General features: G+C 46.0%; 1 protein-coding gene across 3 annotated transcripts; it reads right to left on the bottom strand.

Annotated features, from left to right (window-relative positions):
* Positions 1–910: 910 nt before the first annotated feature.
* LOC128838852 (myelin-oligodendrocyte glycoprotein-like) lies at positions 911–22,948 on the bottom strand. 3 transcript variants are annotated; one of them, XR_008445286.1, is made up of 5 exons: positions 22,075–22,948; positions 17,382–17,479; positions 16,766–16,876; positions 10,282–10,629; positions 911–2,814 (listed from the first exon to the last, which is right to left on the bottom strand). XR_008445286.1 is itself a non-coding variant. In XM_054031301.1 (5 exons), exons 3-5 carry the CDS (start codon positions 16,869–16,871, stop codon positions 6,317–6,319), a joined length of 591 nt encoding a protein of 196 aa, XP_053887276.1. In that variant the 5' UTR covers positions 16,872–16,876; positions 17,382–17,479; positions 22,075–22,948; the 3' UTR covers positions 5,334–6,316. The 3 variants fall into 3 exon arrangements, 1 of the variants encoding a protein (XP_053887276.1); XR_008445287.1 differs by lacking the exon at positions 911–2,814 and adding an exon at positions 5,334–6,379; XM_054031301.1 differs by lacking the exon at positions 911–2,814 and adding an exon at positions 5,334–6,453.
* Positions 22,949–23,037: the final 89 nt, after the last annotated feature.

Genomic DNA, 23,037 nt, shown 5'->3' on the forward strand with positions numbered 1-23,037 from the left:
CATTAGTTGCCGGGCAGAATCAGCCATGGAGGCAGCATCATTAGTTGCTGGGCAGAGTCAACCATCGAGGCAGCATCACGTTTTTCCACAATGAATATAAACAAGTCAAAATACAGAACACAACTATCTGCTGCACACCTTGCTGCAATCCTGAAGGTTTCAACTGCACAGTCACTGAGGCCAAACATCAACAAACTGACACAACTGAAGCATTGCCAGGTGTCTGGCAAACACTAAAAACTCTCTGGCAGGCGAAGAATTGTATAAAGTTGCATAACAGTTTTATTATTTCTAAGAAACTCAAAATAAAAAAATACAATATAAACGTTTCTTGTCTGAGCACCATCTTCAGTGACACTAGTGACCCACTGGGAGGATTTGAGGACTGGCAGTGGCCCTAAGGTAAATTGAGTTTGAGACCCCAGCTTTAAACGGATGTAGGAGCGTCCACATAGGAGTTCGCACTCATCTAAATAAACTGGATTAAAAACCAATTTAATTTAAACTGATACAACTTTCCCATGCAGAGAAGGCCAGAGGCTCTAAGGCCTGGTCTACACTTAAAATGTAGATTGACACAGCTATGTCACTCAGGGGTGTGAAGAATTACAATAGAGTGCTTCTATTGAGCTAGCTCCTGTTGCTTGGGAAGGTGGATTACCTACAGCAATGGGAAAACCCTGCCATCGCTTTAGTCTGCATCTGCACTATGGGGTTGCAGCGGCATAGCTAGAGTGCCACTGTAGCCCCCCTAGTGTAGGAAAGCCCTAAGTCACATTCTGGCAGCCTCATTGTGAAAAGGCACCAGGAGCTGCTTGGCAGCTCTGCCTGTGGAGATCATGGTGTATTTATTACCTAACTGAATATTATCTCATTCTTTGCTGAGCAGTGGAAGCTGAGACCAAAAGGGTGAAATCCAACAAGGTTTATTACGACAACAATGAAGCAACACCCATATTTACACTTCCTGTTTCCTGTTGGCTTCTAAACAAAGACTACAGCTCTCAGCAATCAATGCTGGATCTAACAACACCACATTTCCCTCGTCTTAGAACAAACTCAATCTTACGGCAGTAATACTAATCCAATAACCTGCTACTATAATAAACATAAATTATGTAATTAGCAAATAAACAATAACTAAGAAGTAGTTATGTAACTGTAATTAGAATTCTAGTTATAATAGAAGACTGTTCCTTTAATAATTACAGAACACAGTCTCTAGCCAATACAGTTGGCTGTCAGACTCTGACAGCATATTTGTCAGGCCCAATATCCTGTCAGTTATCCTGTACTGTCAGCAGCAAAGGGCTAGTTAGATAGTCTGAAACATTGCACTATGTCTTAGTAAGCAGGGGCAAGATGAATAGTGCTCCAGACTGACCATCTGACAGCTTGTAAGCGTGAGGTCCTTGTGACGGGGTCCCTGGGGTGCAACATGGACTGTGGGACCACTGAGCCCTCTGTCCCTCCAACATGGGGTGCCCCTCACACTGTGATGCTGTGTCAAGCCACATACCCCTGGCAGGCACTACCCTTACACAGCCATCCATAGACAGCAACACACCCAGCTGAGTTACATGAATGCTTCTCCCAGTCATTCATGAACCAACAATAGGGAGGCTCCAGCCAATTCCCCCCCAGCTCCCCAGCCAATTCCCCCCAGCTTCCCAGCCTTGCACCGCAGAGCTGTACCATCTTGCCCTGGTCAGAAGCCTAACCAGAATAAGTTCATTACCCAGACTGCCCCTGCTTCGATGTAAACTGAGCTGAGATTTCCCAAGCACTTCAACCAAACCACACTGTTTTAGGTAAAATATAAACTACAGAAAGATAGATTTTAAGTGATTATAGGTAGCGAATGTAGAGATCAAAGTTGGTTACCTAAGAAATAAAAGTAAATTCACAATCTGAGTTCTATAAACTAAACAGGATAGGATAGTTCCTCAATACACAGGCTGGGACTCTTTTCCAGCCTGAAACCGCCCTCCCACATACAAAGTCTTTGTCCTCCAAACATGTTTCCAGGTGTTGAGTTGTGGGAGGGAGTGAGGCCAAGTGATGATGTCACTTCCCCTCTTTTATAGTTTCTTCCAGCTTGTTGGAAAAATCCTTTGCTGTGGTGTGGGGATCAGGTAGTCTCCATTGGTCAAGCAGTCTCCATTGTCTACATGTTCTCTCTGAGAAGTTTCCATTGTATACAGTTTCTGAGATCCTTTCCTTGATGGGTGTTGATGAGCCATTAACCCCTGTCTGCCTCCTCCATTGTTGCACCTGAAAGGTTGGTTGTGGGTGTTCCCAACCTCACAACATATTTCAGTAACACATACATAGCAAAACTTCATAACTTCCTATACCATGATAGCACATACAATCCAACAGGATATTAATGTTCAACAGATCAAGACTTTTAACATGATACCTCTCAAGGCAAACTTCGTACAAAACATATCATAATTCTATGACAGTGATGAATATGGGAGTTCCAGAGTGCTACTCTGAGGTACGGAGTGTCATAGTCCTTTTTAGAAACAATTTTCAGTGGGGAAGTGAACCTGGGTTCTCCTTTTCCTAACATTCCAGGTTTTCATACTTCTATAAACAAGCCACATTTGAATTTCAGTTCCCTGACCCCACAGCATTTATCTGCATCTTATATTTTTGTGGTTTTCATTGAACTGTTTGTCTGATATCCGGCAGCAATGATATATCAGATATAGGCCCATGTAATCCAGCAATGTTTAATTTAGTATGCATCTCTCTACCGTGCAATAATTCAGCAGGTGACTTTTGTGTTTGGCATGGCGTGTAGCCCTGTAGATTTAAAAGTAATCATAGTGAAGGTTGTCCACACTTTTCTTTCCAACATAGCTGTCTCCAGACTGTCTTTCAAACTTCTATGGAATTGTTCAATTTCTCAATCAATTTGATTGTAATACATGATTATTTTCTACATGTAATGTTAAAGTGTCATAGAATCGTAGAAGATTAGAGTTGGAAGAGTCTTCAGAAGGTCAGCTAGTCCAACCCTCTGCTCAAAGCAGGACCAATCCCCAATTAAATCATCCCAGCCAGGGCTTTGTCAAGCTGGGCCTTACAAACCTCTATGGATGGAGATTCTACCACCTCCCTAGGTAACGCATTCCAGTGCTTCACCACCCTCCTAGTGAAATAGTTTTTCCTAATATCCAACCTAGACCTCCCCACTGCAACATGAGATGATTGCTCCTTGTTCTGTCACATGCCACCACTGAGAACAGCCGAGCTCCATCCTCTTTGGAACCCCCCTTCAGGTAGTTGAAGGCTGCTATCAAATCCTCCTTCACTCGTCTCTTCTGCAGACTAAATAACCCCAGTTCCCTCAGCCGCTCCTCATAAGTCATGCGCCCTATCCCCCTAATCATTTTTGTTGCCCTCCGCTGGACTCTCTCCAATTTGTCCACATCCTTTCTGTAGTTGGGGTGCCCAAAACTGGACCGACCCCTGGGGCACTCCGCTTGTTGCCGGGTGCCAACTAGACATCAAGCCGTTGATCACTACCCATTGAGCCCGACGATCTAGCCAGCTTTCTATCCACCTTATAGTCTATTCATCCAATCCATACTTCTTTAACTTGCTGGCAAGAATGCGTGAGACTGCTTTGCTAAAGTCAAGCTATATCACGTCCACGACTTTCCCCATATCAACAGAGCCACTTATGTTCCCTTCTGCCAGAAAGGTTTCAAATTCCAGTGAGGAAAATTGTGTTCCATTGTCCAACACAAATTTTTCAGGTTCCCTTCCCTGCTAAAGACAATCGACACGAACTTGATGAGTGTAGCAGAGATGACATATAAATATAATAATGGACATATAATATCAATGGCAAGCTTTTCCCATATGGCATCTGGAAGAAGAACAGGCTGTAATGGTGGCACATGATCACCACCATTTTGTCATGTAACTGGCTAGTAATGCACGTTTTTACAGCTGCTTCAACCTGAGCATGCATTCTTGGCCCCAGTACAGGTCACATAGACACTCTTTCATTCTGTCAGTCCCTTGATGTGTATCATGTGCCAGATGTATGAATTTTGTCTGCAGTGTGTCGGGTACAATCAACCAGTCAGTACCTCATAATACCCATCCGTCTAGTACAGAATTGTTTTGAGTACGCTACAGTAAAGGGGCTGTCATAACTATAAAGGGAAGGGTAACAGCTGTCCTGTGTACAGTACTATAAAATCCCTCCTGGCCAGAGACTCCAAAATCCTTTTCCCTGTAAAGGGTTAAGAAGCTCAGGTAACCTGGCTGGCACCTGACCCAAAGGACCAATAAGGGGACAAGATACTTTCAAATCTTTGGGGGGGGGGGGAGGTTTTTGTTTGTGCTCTTTGTTTTTGGGAGGGCGTTCGCTCTCGGGACTGAGAGGGACCAGACATCAATCCAGGTTCTCCACATCTTTCTAAACAAGTCTCTCCTATTTCAAACTTGTAAGTAAATAGCCAGGCAAGGCGTCTTAGTTTTCCTTTGTTTTCTCAACTTGTACCTTTTACTAGAGTGTTTATCTTTGTTTGCTGTACTTTGAACCTGAGACTAGAGGGGAGTCCTCTGAGCTCTTTAAGTTTGATTACCCTGTAAGGTTAATTTCCATACTGATTTTACAGAGATGATTTTTACCTTTTTCTTTAATTAAAAGCCTTCTTTTTAAGAACCTGATTGATTTTTCCTTGTTTTTAGATCCAAGGGGGTTGGATCTGTATTCACCAGGAGTTGGTGAAAGGAAGGAGAGGGAATGGTTAATCTCTCCTTGTTTTAGATCCAAGGGGGTTGGATCTGTATTCACCAGGAGTTGGTGAAAGAAAGGAGGGGGAATGGTTAATTTCTCCTTGTTTTAGATCCAAGGGGGTTGGATCTGTATTCACCCAGAGTTGGTGGGAGGAAGGAGGGGGGATGGTTAATTTCTCCTTGTTTTAAGATCCAAGGGGTTTGGATCTGTATTCACCAGGGAATTGGTGAAAGGTTTCTCAAGGCTTCCCAGGGAGGGAATCCAATTGGGAAATGGTGGCAGCGGACCAGAGCTAAGCTGGTAGTTAAGCTTAGAAGTTTTCAGCAGGCCCCTACATTTGTACCCTAAAGTTCAAAGTGGGGATACAGCCTTGACAGGGGCAAAGCTGGATCAAGCATTTGGGGTTGTGTAGCCATTTTGTTATCAGCTGTTCCTGCAATCTTTGTTGAATGGGGCATGCTAAGTAAGCAGCTTTGAATTATTCTTGTGTAACGGATGTGGGGGTGCCTGCTATAAGTGCAACTACATTGTCACCATCTGTCGGCAAGGGCAGGCAGGACAAGCATCACATTTTGAATTCCCAGCCTTTATTCTGTGACATACATGAAAGACAGTAGTCTTGCTGACCATCTAGCAATCTGGCCTCCCACTCATCCAAGTCCTTTAGAAGTTAACAGTGTCGTCAAAGAGCTATGATCTGTATGCGACTTGAAAGTCTGGCCCCAGAACTAAGTTCTCCATTTTTCCATAGTCCATAGCAAGCAAGTGCTTTCTTTTCAACAGATGAATACTTCCTCTCAGCTTCTGTAAGTGTTCTTCAAGCAAATGCAACAGTGTCCTCCATGTTGTCATCCTGGATTTGAGTAAGTGTTGCTCACAGTCTGTAGTCTGAGGCAGGGTCAAACAATGCAAGTGCTGGACTATTTTCAATCAAATCTTTCACTGTTTCAAAACAACTTGTGCAACAGTCATCCAGGCCAAGCTCGAGATTCCCTGGAGTATGTTTGTAACGGTGACTGAAGTGTTGTTCAGAATAAACTTGGCATACCATGACATAAAAACTAAGAAAGCATGTAAGGTTTGTGTGTCTCTTGGAGGTGGTGGTTTTTAACCACCATGATGTGGTCCAGGTCAGGTTTCAATCCAGTCTCCAAAATTATGTGCCCCAGAAATAATAACTCTGTTTGTCAGAATTGGCATTTGGCGAAATTCAGTTTCAGCCCTGCAGTTTTGATGTGGTTTAGTACTAGGGTGACCAGATGTCCCGATTTTATAGGGACCGTCCCGATTTTTGGGTCTTTTTCTTATATAGGCTCCTATTAACCCCCACCCCCTGTCCTGATTTTTCACACTTGCTGTCTGGTCACCCTATTTAGTACTGCATGGAAATGTTTTTCATGTTCCTCGCAAGTCTTCCCAAACACAATAATTTCATCCAAATAATACTGGACTCCAGGCTGATTCTTCAGAATCACTGACATTATTCTTTGGAAAATGCTGGGTGCCAATACAAGTCCATATGGTGCATGTTTCAAGTGGAATAGATCCTCAAGTGTAATAATGCTGTGAGATCTCTCTGTCCTCCTGTAGTATAACTTGGTGATATGCATTCTGTAGATCGAGAGTAGAAAATGTCTTTGTGTTACAAAGATCCACCAATGCTTCTTCTATGTGTGAGTGGATAGCTGTCAATCACAATGGCTTTATTAGGCTCCCTTAAATCTATGCTAAGACAAACATCTCCAGTCTTTCTCTTTATCACTACTATTGGTGAGACTCATTCAGATGATGCAATCTCTTCAATAACACCATTTTGTACTAATTTTTTAACCTCTTGTGCTACAGCATCCCTGACGGAGAATGGTAGAGAGGGAAATTCTGTCATACAGCTGTCACTTGAGGTCAAAATTTAATTTCATGAGCAAATCCAAATGCACAGCCACTGGGGCTCCTCTGTACCATCCTCGTTAAGAGCAGAGACCAGAGTTTGTGCTGTAGTGGTGCCAGGTGGGGTAAAAGCAATGTGCCCATTGCCTGCCTACACTCGCTGTTTAGGATAGCAGTACCCCAGGCATAGGACAGAATTCTGCCGGTACACATTATGTATCAAATGGCAGGGTTGCAGGTAGTCAACCAAGCACAGGGATGTGGTTCATCAAGTAGCACACTAGGGGTAAGCTCAGTTCAGTAACTGATACATGTCCAAAGTATTGCAAGCAAATCAATTCAGGTGGTCTAGAAACTGCTGAGCCAGTGTTCAACATTCCTTCCACCACCTGGGGCTTCACTCCTGCTGCAGAGCCATGAACAGCACATGGTATTTTATCCAGTGTCTGTGGAGCTGCTTCCATCCACACCCAATGCAGTAAGTTACCTCTGGCATGGTAACCGCACGGACTTGGTGATTAGGATGGGTTGCTTTAGCATACCTTAGGGAAATGTCCGCTCTTTTTGCAGGCCACTGAGCTCCCTCTGCAAGCTTTCCAGTATAGTCCAGGGATCGGCAACCTTTGGCACACAGCCTGCCAGGGTAAGCCCCTGGCGGGCCTGGCTGGGCTGGTTTGTTTACCTGCTGCGTCCACAGGTTCGGCTGATCGCGGCTCCCACTGGCTGCGGTTCACTGTCCCAGGCCAATGGGGGCTGCAGGAAGCGGCGCAGCCCGAGGGATATGCTGGCCACCCTTCCCGCAGCCCCCATTGGCCTTGGATGGTGAACCGCGGCCAGCGGGAGCTGCGATCGGCCAAAGCAGCGGATGCGGCAGGTAAACAAACTGGCCCAGCCTGCTAGGGGCTTTCCCTGGCAGGCCACGTGCCAAAAGTTGCCAATCCCTGTGTAGTCTGTAGTGGGGTGTTACATTCACAGTGGTGACATTCTTTTCCTTGTGTGTTTTGAAATCACTGGGCATGTTACTTCTCATTTACATTGCCCTTGTAATTTTTCAGTTGCCTTGTTGTAGTCCAGATGTAGTGGTTGCACGGCTTGCATCGCACCTGCTGTTCCCTGAGCTCATTCTATTCACCTCCACCATTGCTGACTCGATGTGATTAGCAATGGTTACAGCTTTCTGCCATTTCAATTCTGGTTCAAGCAGTAGATGTTCTCTGATACGAGGCACAGCTGTTTTCTCCATGAGCCGATCTCAAAGAATTTCATCTGCCATGTTGCCAAAAATCCCATGTGACAATCAGTTCCCTTAAAGCAGCAATATACTGATCTGTCAATTCCCCTGGTTTCCACGCTGGTGGAATTTATAGCATGCAGCTACCACATTCACTTTAGACACACACAAAAATGAATGCAGAGAGTGCTGTATCATAGTTATTCTTCAGAAGGGAAGAGTGTAACATATAGCTGCCCTTCTGCTCCAAGGCACTTACATAAGCAAAGCACATTTTCTTACTTCAGAGAGTTCTCTGTCATTAGCTGCAAGGACATCGTACTCAGATACTCTTATCCAAGCATTAAAAGCAATTGGAAGCTCTCCTAGGCTTTGAAGAAAGGGTGCAGGTGGATTCAGGGGCAGGAGAGCCATCCTAGTCACCACTTTGTTGAGCAGTGGAGCCGAGACCAAAAAAGTGAAATCCAACATCAAACAGCTCCAGAAGCAGCTGCTGCAGCAGCCCCTGGCCTCAGCACATACAGATGCGCTTACCCTTCCTGCTAGTTCTCTAACCTCAAAGACTACAGCTCCCAGAAATCAATCCTGTATCTAGCAATATCACACGGGGCTCTGCTAGGCCTTGTTTGCACACTGGGGGGAGTTGGCTTGGGGACTCTCAAGTATTCATAGAATGTCCCCACAAAGCATGGCAGGGAGGCAACTGACAATTCATTCTCTAATCAAAGAATCGGCATTGCCTTTGTTGTAATAACCTGGAGCTACCCCCTCTCTGAGCCCTGAGTATTTTTCCAGGGGAAACCCCTCACGTCACACGAGTCCCAAAGTGGATTTGGATCTCAGTCAGTGTAGGTCAAAGACAAAGAAACATAATCAAAAGAAGCAATAAAAGATCTGGTCCTGCTGCTGTAGATGCTGCTCTCTCTGTAGTTTCCAGCCCTTTCTAGGATGGACACTTCACGTCATCAGCAAAGGATGTTTCTCTTTCTCCTGCACACACCCTTAGAAGTTGTGTGGCAAGAAACAAGAGCTGATTTTCAAGCATTTTTCTTCACCTTTTTATCTCCTCTTCTGTTTTCTCCAAAATTAAAGGTCTAATAGTCTTCAAAAGTCTTTCCTAGGTTCATTCACAGATTCATAGATTCCAAGGCCAGAAGGGACCATTATGATTCTGACAGCAGATCTTTTAGAAAAACAGCCAATCTTGATTTTAAAATTGCCAGTGAAGGAGACACCACCACAACCCTTGGTAAGTTGTTCCAATAGTTCAGTGGTTCTCAAACTTTTTTGTTTGGGGACCACTTGAAAATTGCTGAGGGTGTCAGCGGACCACTTAACGATCTTTCCAAACGTTGTTGTACCATTAACTAGCTATTGTAAAGCGCGTTGGATAAAAAACCACCTTAATGATAATTAACATTTTTTTTGTTCTACAAATAAAAGCACACAACTCATATTTTAATATCAGTATTCTTACCTTTCTAATGCGATGGATGTGCCTCTCTCCCCCACCACAGCTGACACAGAGCTGAGGCTGGGAAGGAGGGGGGTCTCTCCCTCACCACAGCAGCCACAGAGCTGGGACTGGGAAGGAGGGGGGTCTCTCCCCAGCCCCAGCAGCCAGAGAGCTGAGGCTGGGAAGGAGGGGGGTCTCTCCCCAGCCCCAGCAGCCAGACAGCTGAGGCTGGGAAGGAGGGCCTTCCCTCCTCAGCAGCCGCAGCCCTGGAGCTGGGGAAAGTTGCCTTTCTCTGGCTGCTGCAGCCCTGTACGTCCCAAATTCCCCCCACCTCCTCTTCTCACCCCACTGTCCCCTCCCACTTACCCCCTATTCCCCCCAAGGCCACAACCTCACCTTACATGTGTGTCTTCTCCAGGGTCCAGGCATCTAATTAGTGGAGCCACGCCTGGGTGGGTGGCCCTTCATTCTCTCATGTGCGGCCTTAGAGGGAACTATCTGCGGACCACCTGAATGGAGCTCGCGGACCACAATTTGAGAACCACTGCAATAGTTAATTACTCTCACTATTAAAAAATTATGCCTTATTTCCAGTCTGAATTTCTCTAGCTTCGACTTCCTGCCATTAGCTTGTGTTACACCTTTCTCTGCTAGACTGAAGAGCCATTATCTAATATTTGTTCCCATGTAGGTACTTATAGATTTTCTCACAGTTCTTGCACAACAAAGATGTGAAAAGAACACCCAGAATGTGGAGAGACACACATTGAAATCTGTTAGCTTATGCCCAGGGCATAGGCTCCTGAACAACTGATGGGAAATAACTGGCAGATAGAAGGGAATTCTGGATACTCGCATGAAAATGAGACACATCAAGTTCCACATCAAAATAAATTATTATTCTGCTGGGAATTCAAATTAGCAGCCCAAGTTACTGACCTGTCACCTTCAGTTCCAGAGTGGCTTCCGCATAAAATCTGCTTGATCGGAAGAAACAGATAAACTGCCCATGGTCAGAGGGGGTGATGTTGCGTATACGCAGGACAACGCTTCCATCCACAATACCATCCTTCAGCAGCTCTGTTCTGCCCTGATAATTTGGTATTTGCTGCTCAGCCTGATCTTTTTCATTCTGATACAGATGGACAGGTTCAGAGTACTTGGATCGGTACCAGCGCACCTCCATCTTCTGAGCACTTGTGTTACGGAAGAGGTGACAGGGTAACAGGGCATCTTCACCTACAGAGGCCATGATGGGATGATCAGGTCCAATCACCTTGAAATTCACTGTTAAAGGAACCAAGACACACAGAAAATTAGACCAGAGGGGAGCTGGATTGCTTTCATAGGTAATGAATGGTGATCTCTCACAACTGCCTAGGCTCAACTTGACCAGCTAAAACTGAGCTAATGTCTCACTGTTTCTGCACTGGAAAACAGATCAAGTTAGGACAGGCTTAGCTAGCACATGTTAGCTAACCCTTGAGCTAAACTCAGCCACTTTTCCTAGTCAATACCAATCCAGAGAGAATTAAAAAATGGGTGATCTCTGTCTCTAAATGTTGTGAGCTGGTTAATGGCTGAAACCAGAACAATTAACCTGTGGAAGACTGTTTGCTAGACTGGAACCGAGGCAGGTGGCCTCTAGAGAGAAGGATGGTACAGAACACCTGAAAGGAGAGGCTGTGTCTGTGACATGCTGTGGAGCTTAAGGCCTGGTCTACATGGGAAAGTGTTACTGGTTATGCAGGTGTAATTATACTGGTATAACTCCTATGTGGACCCCCTTATTCTGGTATAATAGTGACCTTTTTCAGTTTGCCTTAAACCCCTTCCCCAGTGACATAAGCTAAACTGAAAAAAAAAAGTACTTTGTTTTATATTTGTAACTTGCTATGTATCCTTTCAAATATAGATATTTGAAAAATAATCAAATATAGTACAAAATCCTTCTTTACCCCTTCCACTTATGACATTCTCTGCTTGGTAGCACATCACACAAAATGAATTTACCGCATGTGTCAGTCACATTCAGTTCAAAACAGTCTGTTTCATATATTTGACTTATTTGTGTAATGTGCAATTCAAACTTTTGCAGCATAGATTCATAGATTCCAAGGCCAGAAGTGATCATCTAGTCTGATCTCCTGTGTAACACAGGTCACAGAACTTCCTTGTATTTCACACTGGTGACACCCCTGCTGGAATTCTGTGTCCAGTTCTGGTTCTCACAATTCAAGAAGGATGTTGGTAAATTGGAGCGGGTTCAGAGAAGAGCTATGAGAAGATTAAGTTTCAGAGTAACAGCCGTGTTAGTCTGTATCCGCAAAAAGAAGAACAGGAGTACTTGTGGCACCTTAGAGACTAACAAATTTATTAGAGCATAAGCTTTCGTGGACTACAGCCCACTTCTTCGGATGCATATAGAATGGAACATATACAGTTGGTAAGACAACTCCCACCTGTTTATGCTCTCTGTATGTGTGTATATATATCTCCTCATTATATGTTCCATTCTATATGCATCCGAAGAAGTGGGCTGTAGTCCATGAAAGCTTATGCTCTAATAAATTTGTTAGTCTCTAAGGTGCCACAAGTACTCCTGTTCTTCTTTTTGAGAAGATTAAGGAATGACTTGATAATGAGCTCAATTTAGTAGAGAAAGCTATAACACAATCCAATGGCTGGTACAGAAGGCAGCAAAAATAAGTAAATAAATAAATAAGAGGTGAAAACAGGGGAGTTTGAGTGGGAGTTCAGTGGGAGGAGAAGGAAGGAGGCAAGCACCTATTCCATAGGGGACAGTGAATGAGTTTTTGTAATTTTGTGTGGTTTTTTTCTTTTTTTTTTTCTTTTTTCTTCAGTTTGCAGAGGCTGGTAGGGCATAGTTTTTTGTGAGAGAAGCAGAGTTCAGATTAGGGGGCAGGGCTTCCCTGATTAGGCAGTGGGGCTTCTCTGAGTGGGGGTCTATAAAGGCAGCCAAGCAGCCATCCAGTGGCACAGGAACCAGCAAACAGAGCTGAAAACAGGGGCGTTTGAGTGGGAGGTTGGGGAAGGGAGTGTGTAGTGGTCTGTTTCTGCTTTGGTGTTCATTGTGGGGGGAATTTTGTTTGGGGATTTGTTATTTTCTCCATGACAGGAGCATAGGCGGGAAGGCTGTGACAGATACAGAGGCAGCAGTGGTAGTGAGACAAGGAATGGGTGAGACAATGAAGACAATCAGATGTGGAAGCTGCAGGATGTAAATTATCCGGAAGCGGGTACACAAAAAGAGCTTGGTTTGTATGAAGTGCCGCTTGTTAGACTAGATGGAAGAGACGATCAGAGACTTGGAGATGCAAGTGGAAACTATGGTTGTTTAGTTTTGATGGGGATTCAAGCAGATGATGGAGGGAAGACAAGAGAAGGCTGAAGGGAAAAGTCAAGACTGGCAGATGCAAGCTGCACTGATGAACTCTGAGGGGAGACAGCTGGATGAGGAATGCGGCCACTGGAAGCATGTGACTATGAGAACCAGGCAGAGGGAAAGACTGGCTAATGAAGGAGAAATAGAGCTCAGGAATAGGTTTGCTGAGTTGGAAAATGAAGAAGGGGCACAGCAGGCAGTCACAGAAGGTGGGAGGTCAAGGAAGAAGAGAAGAACGGCTAGTCCTATAAGAAGAGGGGAAGGATACAGGATGACTCACAAAAGGTTGCAAGTGTGAACAAAAGACAAGAGGACTTGCAATCAGAAGGAACAGGAGGAAGCAGGGCCAGCTCCAGGCACCAGCACAGCAAGCTGGTGCTTGGGGCGGCTCATGGAAGGGGGTGGCACGTCCGGCTCTTCAGCGGCAATTCGGCGGCAGGTCCCTCAGTCTCTCTCGGAGGAAAGGACCTGCTGCCAAATTGCCGCAGAAGAATGAAGCGGTGCGGTGGGGCTGCCGCCGAAGTGCCGCCGATCGCAATCGCGGCTTTTTTTTTTTTTTTCCGCCACTTGGGGTGGCAAAATCCCTGGAGCTGGCCCTGGGAGGAAGGCCAGAAAATCACAACAAAACCAAGAAAAGGAAGGTCTACATGATTGGGGACTCCCTACTAAGAAGAACAGACAGGCCTGTCACCAGAGCTGATCCGGAGAACAGACGAATGTGCTGTCTGCCAGGAGTTAAGATACAGAATGTGGACCGGAGGCTGAAAAGAATTCTAATGGAAGCAGTAAAGAATTAACTGATTGTCCTTCACATGGGGAACAAATGATACTGCTAGATTCTCACTGAAATGCACCAAAGGAGACTATGCCAAGCTGGGGAAGATACTTAAAGAAATGGAGGCTCAGGTGATCTTCAGTGGGATTCTGCCTGGCCCTAAAGGAGGAGAGTGAAGGCAAGACAAGATTATGATGATCAACAGATGGCTCAGGCAGTGGTGCTACAAAGAGGGTTTTGGGATATTTCATGACTGGGATGCATTCACGGACGGAGGACTGTTCTCATGGGATGGACTCCACCTGAATAGGGAGGGAAATAGACTGCTGGGGTGGAGGATGGCACAACTGATTAAAAGAGCTTTAAACTAGGAACTCGGGGGGAGACTGCTGGGAGATGCTCATGTAATCCTCATGCCTTATTCTAATATTGACCGGCAGGAAAGTCAAGAGAGAATACTCCAATGGGGAAAGGAAGAGCAGTATGTAGGAGAATGGACAGTAAGAGGAAAGATAGTGCCAATACCAATGAAGCTAAAGTCAAGTAGGCAATACTGTAAGTAGAATAACTGTACTCAATCGGGTGAGGAATCTGAGTGAAGCCAAGCAGCAACAGTTAAGATGTTTGTACACCAATCCAAGGAGCCTGGGTAACAAAATAGAGGAACTAGAACTACCAGTGCAGGAAGTGAAACCAGATATTATAGGGTTAACGGAAACATGATGGAATAGTAGTCATGAGTGGAGTACAGGAACTGAAGGGTACGTGCCGTTCAGGAAAGACAGAAATAAAGGCAAAGGTGGTGGAGTAGAATCGTATATTCATAGAATCATAGAATCATAGAATATCAGAGTTGGAAGGGACCTCAAGAGGTCATCTAGTCCAACCCCCTGCTCAAAGCAGGACCAATTCCCAGTTAAATCATCCCAGCCAGGGCTTTGTCAAGCCGGGCCTTAAAAACCTCCAAGGAAGGAGACTCCACCACCTCCCTAGTAGTTAAACTGTAAAGAAATCAGAAGTGATGGAATGGATAAAACAGAGTCTGTTTGGGTCAAAATCACTTTGGAGAAGAAAGCTACCAGAGGCTCCCCTGGATAGTGCTTGGGGTATGCTAGAGACCCTCTCCCCCACACATCTGATTTGGATATGGATAGAGACCTTTTTATGATTATGGGAGACTTTAACTTCCCAGATATAGATTGGAGGACAAGTGCTACTAATAATAGTAGGGCCCAGATTTTCCTGGATGTGATAGTTGACAGATTTCTTCACCAAATAGCCACCAAACCAAAAGAGCTGATGCTATTTTAGATTTGGCATTCATGAGTAGTGAGGACCTCTTAGAACAGCTAGTTGTAGGAGACAACCTTGGTTCAAGTGATCATGAGCTAATTCAGTTTAAACTAAATGGAAAGATAAAAAATAGATCTGCAATTAGGGTTCTTAATTTCAAAAGAGCAAATTAAAAAAAGTAAGGGAATTAGGGAACTGGACTAGACTGAGGAACTCAAGGATCTGACTGTGGAGGAGGCTTGGAATTACTTTAAGTCAAAGTTGCAGAAAGTATCTGAAGCCTGAATCTCAAGCTAGGGGAAACATTTGTAGGGAAGGGTTACAGACCAAGTTGGATGAGCTATCATCTCAAACTATTAAGAGAAAGCAAAAAACCAACAAGGAATAGAAGATGGGATGGATCAGTGTGACACTCTTTACCTCAAATTAGCACCCTGGACCCCTCATATTCACTATTATCATGTGATTTGTTTTGTTTTGTAAAAAGTATGCCTTGTGAAGTATCATTTTAAAAGTGTGGATCTGTTGGACCTTAATATACTGTGGATTTTATGTACTATCATTGTATGTGAAGTTATGAAGTATTGCTATACATGTTACTGAAATATGTTATGAGGTTGAGAGATGCCCACAGCTGGACTTTCAGTAGGGACAAAGAAGCCGCCACCACTGGCCAGACAGGTGTTAATGGCTCATCAACACCCAGCCTTCTATCTCAGAGACTTCTTGTAGAAGGCACATATGCAATGGGGCAACCTAACTCACGTTACAGCAAGGATCTTTCTAGCATCCTGAAGAAAGCATAAAAGAGAGACAGTGACCATCTCTTGGCCTCTCTCCCCGCCACCTCCATCTCAACACCTGGAAGATCGTCTGGAAGAGAATGGCCCCAGGCTGGAAGGGTGTCCAGTCCGTGTATTAAGGAACTGTAAGCTACCTGTAGGGTCTGTTAGGGTGAGAGACAACTTGATTCAAATCTTACTTAGTCTGTTAAAGTTAAAATTTAGACTGCATTTCTATATTTATTACTTAGGTAACCAACTTTGATTTCTAGGCCTGCTACTTATAATCACTTAAAATCTTAGTTAGCCTTTTTTGCATCTCCATCACATTGTTGACTCATATTTAAGGCTAAGATTTTGGTATGGGTATTTTTAATAAAAGTCATGGGCAGGATGTGGGCAATAAGCAATAAATCATGGAAGCCCAAGCCCCGCTATATGGGGCTGGAGCCTGAGCTCCACCTCCCAGGGCTGAAGCCTTAGCTCTGCCGCCCGGAGCTGAATCATAATTTTCAGGAAGTCATGGAGGTCCCATAAAATCATGGAATCCATGACCTCCATGACTGACTCATAGCCTTATTCATATTCAATCGGTGATCCACTGTAAACCCCGGATACTTTTCAGCAGTGTTACCATCTAGTCATTTATTCGCCATTTTGTAGCTGTGCATTTGATTTTTCCTTCCTTAGTGAAGTGCTTTGATCTTGTCTTTATTGAAATCCATCCTGTTGATTTCGGACCAATTCTCCAATTTGTCCAGGTCATTTGGAATTCTTATCCTGTCTTCCAGAGTTGTAGCAACCTCTCCCAGCTTGGTGTCATCTGCAAATTTTATCAGCATACTCTCCAGTTCATTATCCAAGTCATTAATGAAAATATTCAATAGTGATAGGTAGAGTCACAAAAGTTTAAGATGAGACAGGAGGAAAGTTTAAGGTGAAATATGATGTAAAAGTCCACTGAGTACAGGTTACACTGAGACCAAGGGGAGTAAAAAGGGAGAAAAATCAATATCTTCCCCTGCTCCCCCCCCCCAAAAAAAGATTTTCTTTCTCAAATTTACATAAAATGCTCTTATTATGAATTGTTTCAAAATAACAAAAGATCAATGGTATTCAAACTGTTGAGAGAAAGTAGAAGATACTCTGTGACAAGAGGCTTCCTACCTGATTCCAATGTAGAAACATGGACCGTAAAAAAGAAAAGGAGGTAACTGGACAGAGAGGGGTTGCCCATTGCACAATGCGAGTGGAAGGAAATCCTCATCTTCATTGTAACTTGATTCACACACCAGAAAGGAAAAGAAAAAACAAATTCCAAGTGAGCAACGTGCTGTAATTTGGGATACAAATTCATTGAGCACAATATGAACCCTAGGACATGTGCTAATTAATAATTGCATCAAAATGTGCGTGTTTGCTACTGTTTTTGTCAAAAGACATGTTACAAGACATAGCAAAACTCGGCTTCACTGTTCACCATCTCAAATTACAGTCCAATATTTTGGACAAAGGCCTTAATAAGAGCATTTGCAAAATTCATTAAAAATATCACAAAAATCACTAACTTTTTGGTTGTAAAATTACAAAGAGAAAGTAGCCAAGAAGAACAAATGTATTTTGTATCTGTTTTTATAATGCAGTGTGAGAAAAGGCATTGCAATTTCTGGGTCTGGGTCACATGGATAAATACAGACCATCTAAAGTCATTAGTGAAGCTTTTCAAGTGGAAAAAGGAGCATTTTAAAAACAAATTAAAGGATGAGAACTTCCTGCCACATACCTCATGAGCCCAGGAGAAACTTCCCAGCAGTTACAGGATCACTGGGACATTTCCAGCTTCTCACAGTCAGTGAAATGGACCCTTAGTCCGGGAGGTGCCTTACAATGAAAGAATTCAAGTTATAGTATAAAGCAAAAATAATTTAGGAAAAGAGAATCAGTTCAGTATCATCTGTCCTTGTGCACTTTTATGGTGATGTTTTTTAAACAGCAGCAGAATTTACTCTTTTCTCCTGCATGTAGCAAGGCTGAAGATGCAAGTGAAATTGTAAAGCAGAAAGCCACCATTATCATTTAGATGGTGCTATGAAATTAAAGAGTCCTCATGGAAATCTGCACACAGCAATGTGCTTATCCTCTCAGACCTAGACGGCTTAGCCTCACACACACCCCGGTTGGAGCAGAGTCATTCCCACTGTGGAAGAGGCTGCTTCATCCCAGTATGATGGAGTGATGATAGTCACTCCATAGTTTAAGACTCTAATAGTTTCCTTTATAACCCTGATTTTTGACCCTACATCTATAAACTACAGGAAGATCCTATCAGCCTCAAAATTGGAACCTTAAATCTGGGGCTGAAGTAAACTATTTCTACCAAATTTGATGTGAATTGGACAAGTGGTTGCTGAATTATAACACCCTGGAAAGGAGGGTTCACCAAAGTTAAAAATCTTTTTTGCTGCTTTAAAGCTTAAAGAACAAATACAACCACCCATTTTCTTATGGCTCTCTGGCCCCTCTTCTCCCTGGACCCTCTACAGCAGAGGTTCAGGGGCTGCCCCACATATGCGATCCCTGACACAGCGCCCTAACCCTCTGAACATTCTGCTTTCACGAGACTTGCCCAATGCTCGGCTCTTCCTGCAGCCTCTTGCCTCGTTCACGTGGCTGGGCAGGGGTAGCTCCATTGTACAGACAGCATAGCTAAGCACATAGATTTGGCACAGTCATTCCAAAAGGCAATGGCTAAGCGGGAGTGACTTGAGTCTGCCCCAGGAGAGACTGACCTTCTCTTCCTAACTCTGCTAGAAGTGAGCTTGAGCAGTGTCTCTGGTCCTCAGTTACCGCCTCTGTTAGAAGGGGAGAACGGTACTTGTTGGCCTCCTAGGATAGGGACATGGGGTGGTATTCACAAAGGTACTTCGGTGCCTGAGTCCCATTTTTAGGCACTGCTGAGACCTACGAAACTGCTGCTTGGCTGCTGCCCAACCCTGTAGGTGCCTTGGCTCACTTGGCTGCTTAGTGCCTAAGTTTCTGCAGCACAAATTCCCCACGTGCCTAAGTCTTTGCCTCCATGCATTTGCTCTGCTGCCTCCCTCTAGGTTTCCAGATGCCTATCCCCTGCCTAACCCCCAAATGTGTCCTTTATAAACAATTGATTAATATGGAGCTTCCCTGAAAGTTTTATTACTGGGGGCAGGAATAATTAACAATCAAACCCGGTGTCTTCATTTTAATTTCAAGAGTCAGTTTCCATATTATTCTAAATAAGGAGGATTTTTGGTCACATATTTGCAGGTTTACTATGAAACAAGCGATTTTCTGTCTTTATCGAGTACCTCTATGCTTTGCCCTAGGGAGAAGGCTAATGAAAAAGAAAAGCAAACAGGGTGAGGCAGTGAAGTAGCTTCCTGCTCTGTAAAGTCTCAATCACACACAGCACATGCTAGTCAAGGGCTGTTAGAAAGAGTGTCCGGGCGCTGTTCATTAGCAGTTGAGGCTCCTAAGGGCACCAAAACAAGCAGCAATCAAAGCTGTGCGGGGAATTGGGGTCAAGTGTTGGCACCATCAACATGACCGGTTGAGCTCCTCTGCAGGGCTTTTCCTTCACAGGTTCAAACTCTTGCTACAACTCCGGACACTTGTTTGTGCTGCAGACTTTGTGGAGAGTGCCATGGGGGAGGACGGCAAGCCCCGCCGGGGCTCCGCTCTCCCTGGGGGCCAGAGCGCTGGGGGAGGGCGGCGAGCCTGGCCGGGGCTCCGCTCTCCCCGGCGGCCAGAGGCAGCGCCGGGGGAAGGGCGTAGAGCCCCGCCGGGGCTCCGCTCTCCCCGGCGGCCAGAGGCAGCGCCAGGGGGAGGGCGGCGAGCCCAGTCGCAGCCCCGCTCTCGGGCCGGAGCGCCGCGCCACCCCCCTCCAGGTGCCGCCCCAAGCACCAGCTTGGTGGGCTGGTGCCTGGAGCCGGCCCTGCCTGTGTGTACCCCACCTGTTGGGCTGTGACATCTGGTGGCCAAATAACACAGTGCACTCTGTGTGACCCCTGGTGGTCATTTAGGGCAGTGGCCTGTGTAAACCCCCACCACTGTGGCAGTGCCCCCTGGTGGCACCACCTCTGGGTTAGGCACTAGGGTTGGTAATATGGGTGCAGATGGGTCCACGCTGTACCCAGAAGCACTGGAATGGCTGGTGTTCTGGGTAGAGGACTCCACCTGGTATTTAGCTGTGACACTCTGAGCACCTTTACCAGCCCTTTAGAAGAGCCCTGCCTGGCTCAAAAGCTTGTCTCTCTCCCCAAAAGAATTTATTCCAATAATAGATATTACCTCCCCGCCCTGTCCCTCGGCATTCTGGGAACATGTGCGTGGCCACCTTCACTGCCTTGGTTGCTGCAGCTCTCCAACCCCCCTCCACCCGCCAATCCTCCCATCTTCCCTTGACCCCAACATCCCAGGGCACCCCACCCAGGGCCGGCTCTAGGCACCAGCAAAGCAAGCAGTTGCTTGGGGCAGCAAATTTGCAGGGGCGCAAGAATCCAGCATGGGAGCTGAGAACCAACAGGGGGCCCTGGGAGCTGTAGTTCCTTAGTTAGCTCCCTGCCTATAGAGCCAGCCCTGGAGCAGGGAAAGAACTACATTTCCCAGCATTCCCTCAGCCACAATTAACAGGAAAGGGAGGGGGAAGCAGTGTGGAACTGAAACCTCATGCTGCAGCTTGCTGTGAATGGTAGGGGCAGAGCCAGCTCTAGGTTTTTTGCTGCCCCCACCCCCCACCCCAGCGCTCCCCCCGCACCCCTGTGTTGCCCCAGCCCTGGACTCTCCCCTGCTCACACCCTCTGCTGCCCCAGCTCTGGCCCCCACCTGCACTCCCCTGCTGCCCCAGCCCTGGGCTCTTCCCCCCCCCACCCGCACCCTCTACTGCCCCAGCTCTGGTCCCCACCTGCATCTCCTGCTGCCCCAGCCCTGGGCTCCCCCTCCCCCGCACCTCCTGCCACCCCAGCCCTGGGCTCTCCCCCAAAGAAAGAATTGGGTGGACTAAATGGACAGTGCACCTCTCTATCTGAAGCCTAGCAAGGGAGGTACGTGGATCTCACTAGAATTTAAATGGAAAAGTAAGGGAGGGGAGGCTCTACTAGGACCCTGCGGGGGGGGCGGGGGCGGCGGGAGGCTTTTTTGCCTGGGGCAGCAAAAAAGCCAGAGCTGGCCCTGCTCACTGCACCCCTGGCAGAGTTAGGGCTTTGATGACCATGGCACTCAGGACCCCCAGGCCTGGGTCCCGCAGCGGTACCAAGACAGCTGCTGCCTCAAAGAGCTTCCGATCCTTGGCAGGAGAGGATGGGGGCAGTAGGGTGACCAGATGAGAGGAAGAAAATATCGGGACATATGGGGTGCGCCATGAAATATCAGGACAAATTGCGTCCCGACTAAACATCAGTCGGGACGCGGGACAAACGCCTAAATATCGGGACAGTCCCAATTTTATCGGGACGTCTGGTCACCCTGGGGGGAGGAGGGGACCTGCAAGAAACAACCAGGCCCTGCTGGTTAGCGCGAGAGGCCGAGTGTGCAAGGCAGCAAAGTCTGTCAACGTGCGCTCGGAGGCTCGCTGCTGCAGGCGGTGTAGAGACACCCTTAGACATGTAATTCCCATTGAAATCGACGTCCGGTAGGTGCCTAAATACCTTTGGGGAGCTGGGCCTCACAATCTTTAATATATTTACCCTCACAACACCCCTGTGCAATAGGGAAACCCTATCATCCCCATTTTACAGATGGGAGACTGAGGCACAGAGCAGCTAAGGCCTAAGCACCAGACCATGTTGTGTGCGACCAAAGCTCTCCAGGAAAATAGGTGGTTTTTCTAGCTGCCCGCCCTGCAAACTCAGCCTGAGATCTGAGAGACAGATTAACGCATTGCCAACAATACTGATCCTGGAGCTAGGACGTTGTAGGGATGTGTGCACTGGTTTTAGGGGTGTTGTTTTTTAAGCATAGCAGAGTCTTACAGATTTGCATACAACCTTGTAAAGGCCTCCACGTTTTCTTCACCCTATGAGAAAAGCAGTCTAAGTACGGCCAACCCCAAGTGTTCCAAAATCATGAGTCACCCCCTGCAAAAAAAGACTATGAGATTGGCTTCAAAATCATGAAACTGAAACCAAAAATAATGAAGTTTGGTTACTTGTTATCTTACTTCTGTGTTTTGAGCCTTTGAGCTACACTCGGTCATGTTTTTGAAGCCCAGACCTTACCCTTTTAAAAATATGAATAGTCACATGAATCTGGGAGCTGGGGCTTTAAGAAAAAAAAACTAACCAAATACCATGAGAGTCGGGATAAAATTGTGAAAGTGGGCAACACTATAAGTGTCCCTGGAGCCAAATTCTTTTTGGAATTAAATGCTCACCCCAGTTTTTAGGCGTAATTCTTATTTCTTTCCTCCGCGAAAATGATTTAGAAATATTTCCAGCTTTACTCACCAGCGCTGATCACAGTGAGCTGCCTTGTACTTCACTGTGCTCTGCGTTTAGCTTCATCGCGGCTCGGGATTTGGTGAAACTCCTTTCATTCGGGCCAGTCCAGGGGCTTGTCAAACCCAAAGGGCCGGGGAGCGCTGAACTTTGGCAGTTTTCTTTTCCTGTTATTGATCCTGCTCCAGAAGGAGTTTATCTCGGACACCGTCATGTGCCAGTGGCAAAGAATCCTAGAGAGCATCACTTTCTTCCAACACGGAACATGGACCTTTATTAGAATAAGCAACGCAATGCTAACCCTAAAGCTCCTCTGTTTCTGCTTTACTGTAGAGCTCTGCCTAGAAGCTCCCCAAGCCTCAGTGCTGCCTGGCGGATTGCTACAGATTTAAAGAAACAATACCCATAACGTCACCGTTTCGTTAATTCTTTTGACCATGAGCAATGCAGACTAGAATCCGGATCTCTCTCTCTCTCTCGATGCTGCGTTGGTTCTGCAAGGAGAAGAGGCGTATAAAGCAGGTGCTCAGAGGCTACAGTGGTGAAGACCAAAGTACTGAGGAAGAGAGAAGTAGTAAGCACTCATTTTACTCATGAAAGTGAGCCGATCTGACTCTGAACACACACGGGCAGCAGGTCAAGTGAGAAAGGAGGAGCCGATAGTCACTTGCTTTTAAACTGGGGCCCAACAAGCTCTGTATGGCCTGTCCTCACCAGGGTTCATAACCACATTTGAAAGGGTTGGTGGTGGCTTGCATCCATGCAATGGTTTCAAATACAGCTGAAGTAGCACCTAGCAAGCTGGAGGGTGAGAAGCGCCATTAGTGGTTTACAGCAATTGTTCCCAAGCACCTCCAGGTACTGATTCCACGGGCCTCGGAGCCTGTAGCTGGCCCATTCCTGCCTTAATAGTTGGACCCTGATGCGCTACTGTATCTGACTCAGCTGCCCCCACCCTCAGGCTCAGGGGAG

The sequence above is a fragment of the Malaclemys terrapin genome, chromosome 6 (assembly GCF_027887155.1).
Source record: "Malaclemys terrapin pileata isolate rMalTer1 chromosome 6, rMalTer1.hap1, whole genome shotgun sequence".
Lineage (NCBI taxonomy): Eukaryota > Metazoa > Chordata > Testudines > Emydidae > Malaclemys > Malaclemys terrapin.

Bases quoted from the DNA above. Each gene is read 5' to 3' on its own strand.
- LOC128838852 (XM_054031301.1), bottom strand. From the start codon at position 16,871: ATGAAGATGAGGATTTCCTTCCACTCGCATTGTGCAATGGGCAACCCC. The intron at 10,630-16,765 runs GTAGGAAGCCTC...TTCCTTTAACAG, and splicing joins TGTTTCTACATTGGAATCAG to TGAATTTCAAGGTGATTGGA. The intron at 6,454-10,281 runs GTCAGTAACTTG...TGTGATTGACAG, and splicing joins TCTGGAACTGAAGGTGACAG to CTATCCACTCACACATAGAA.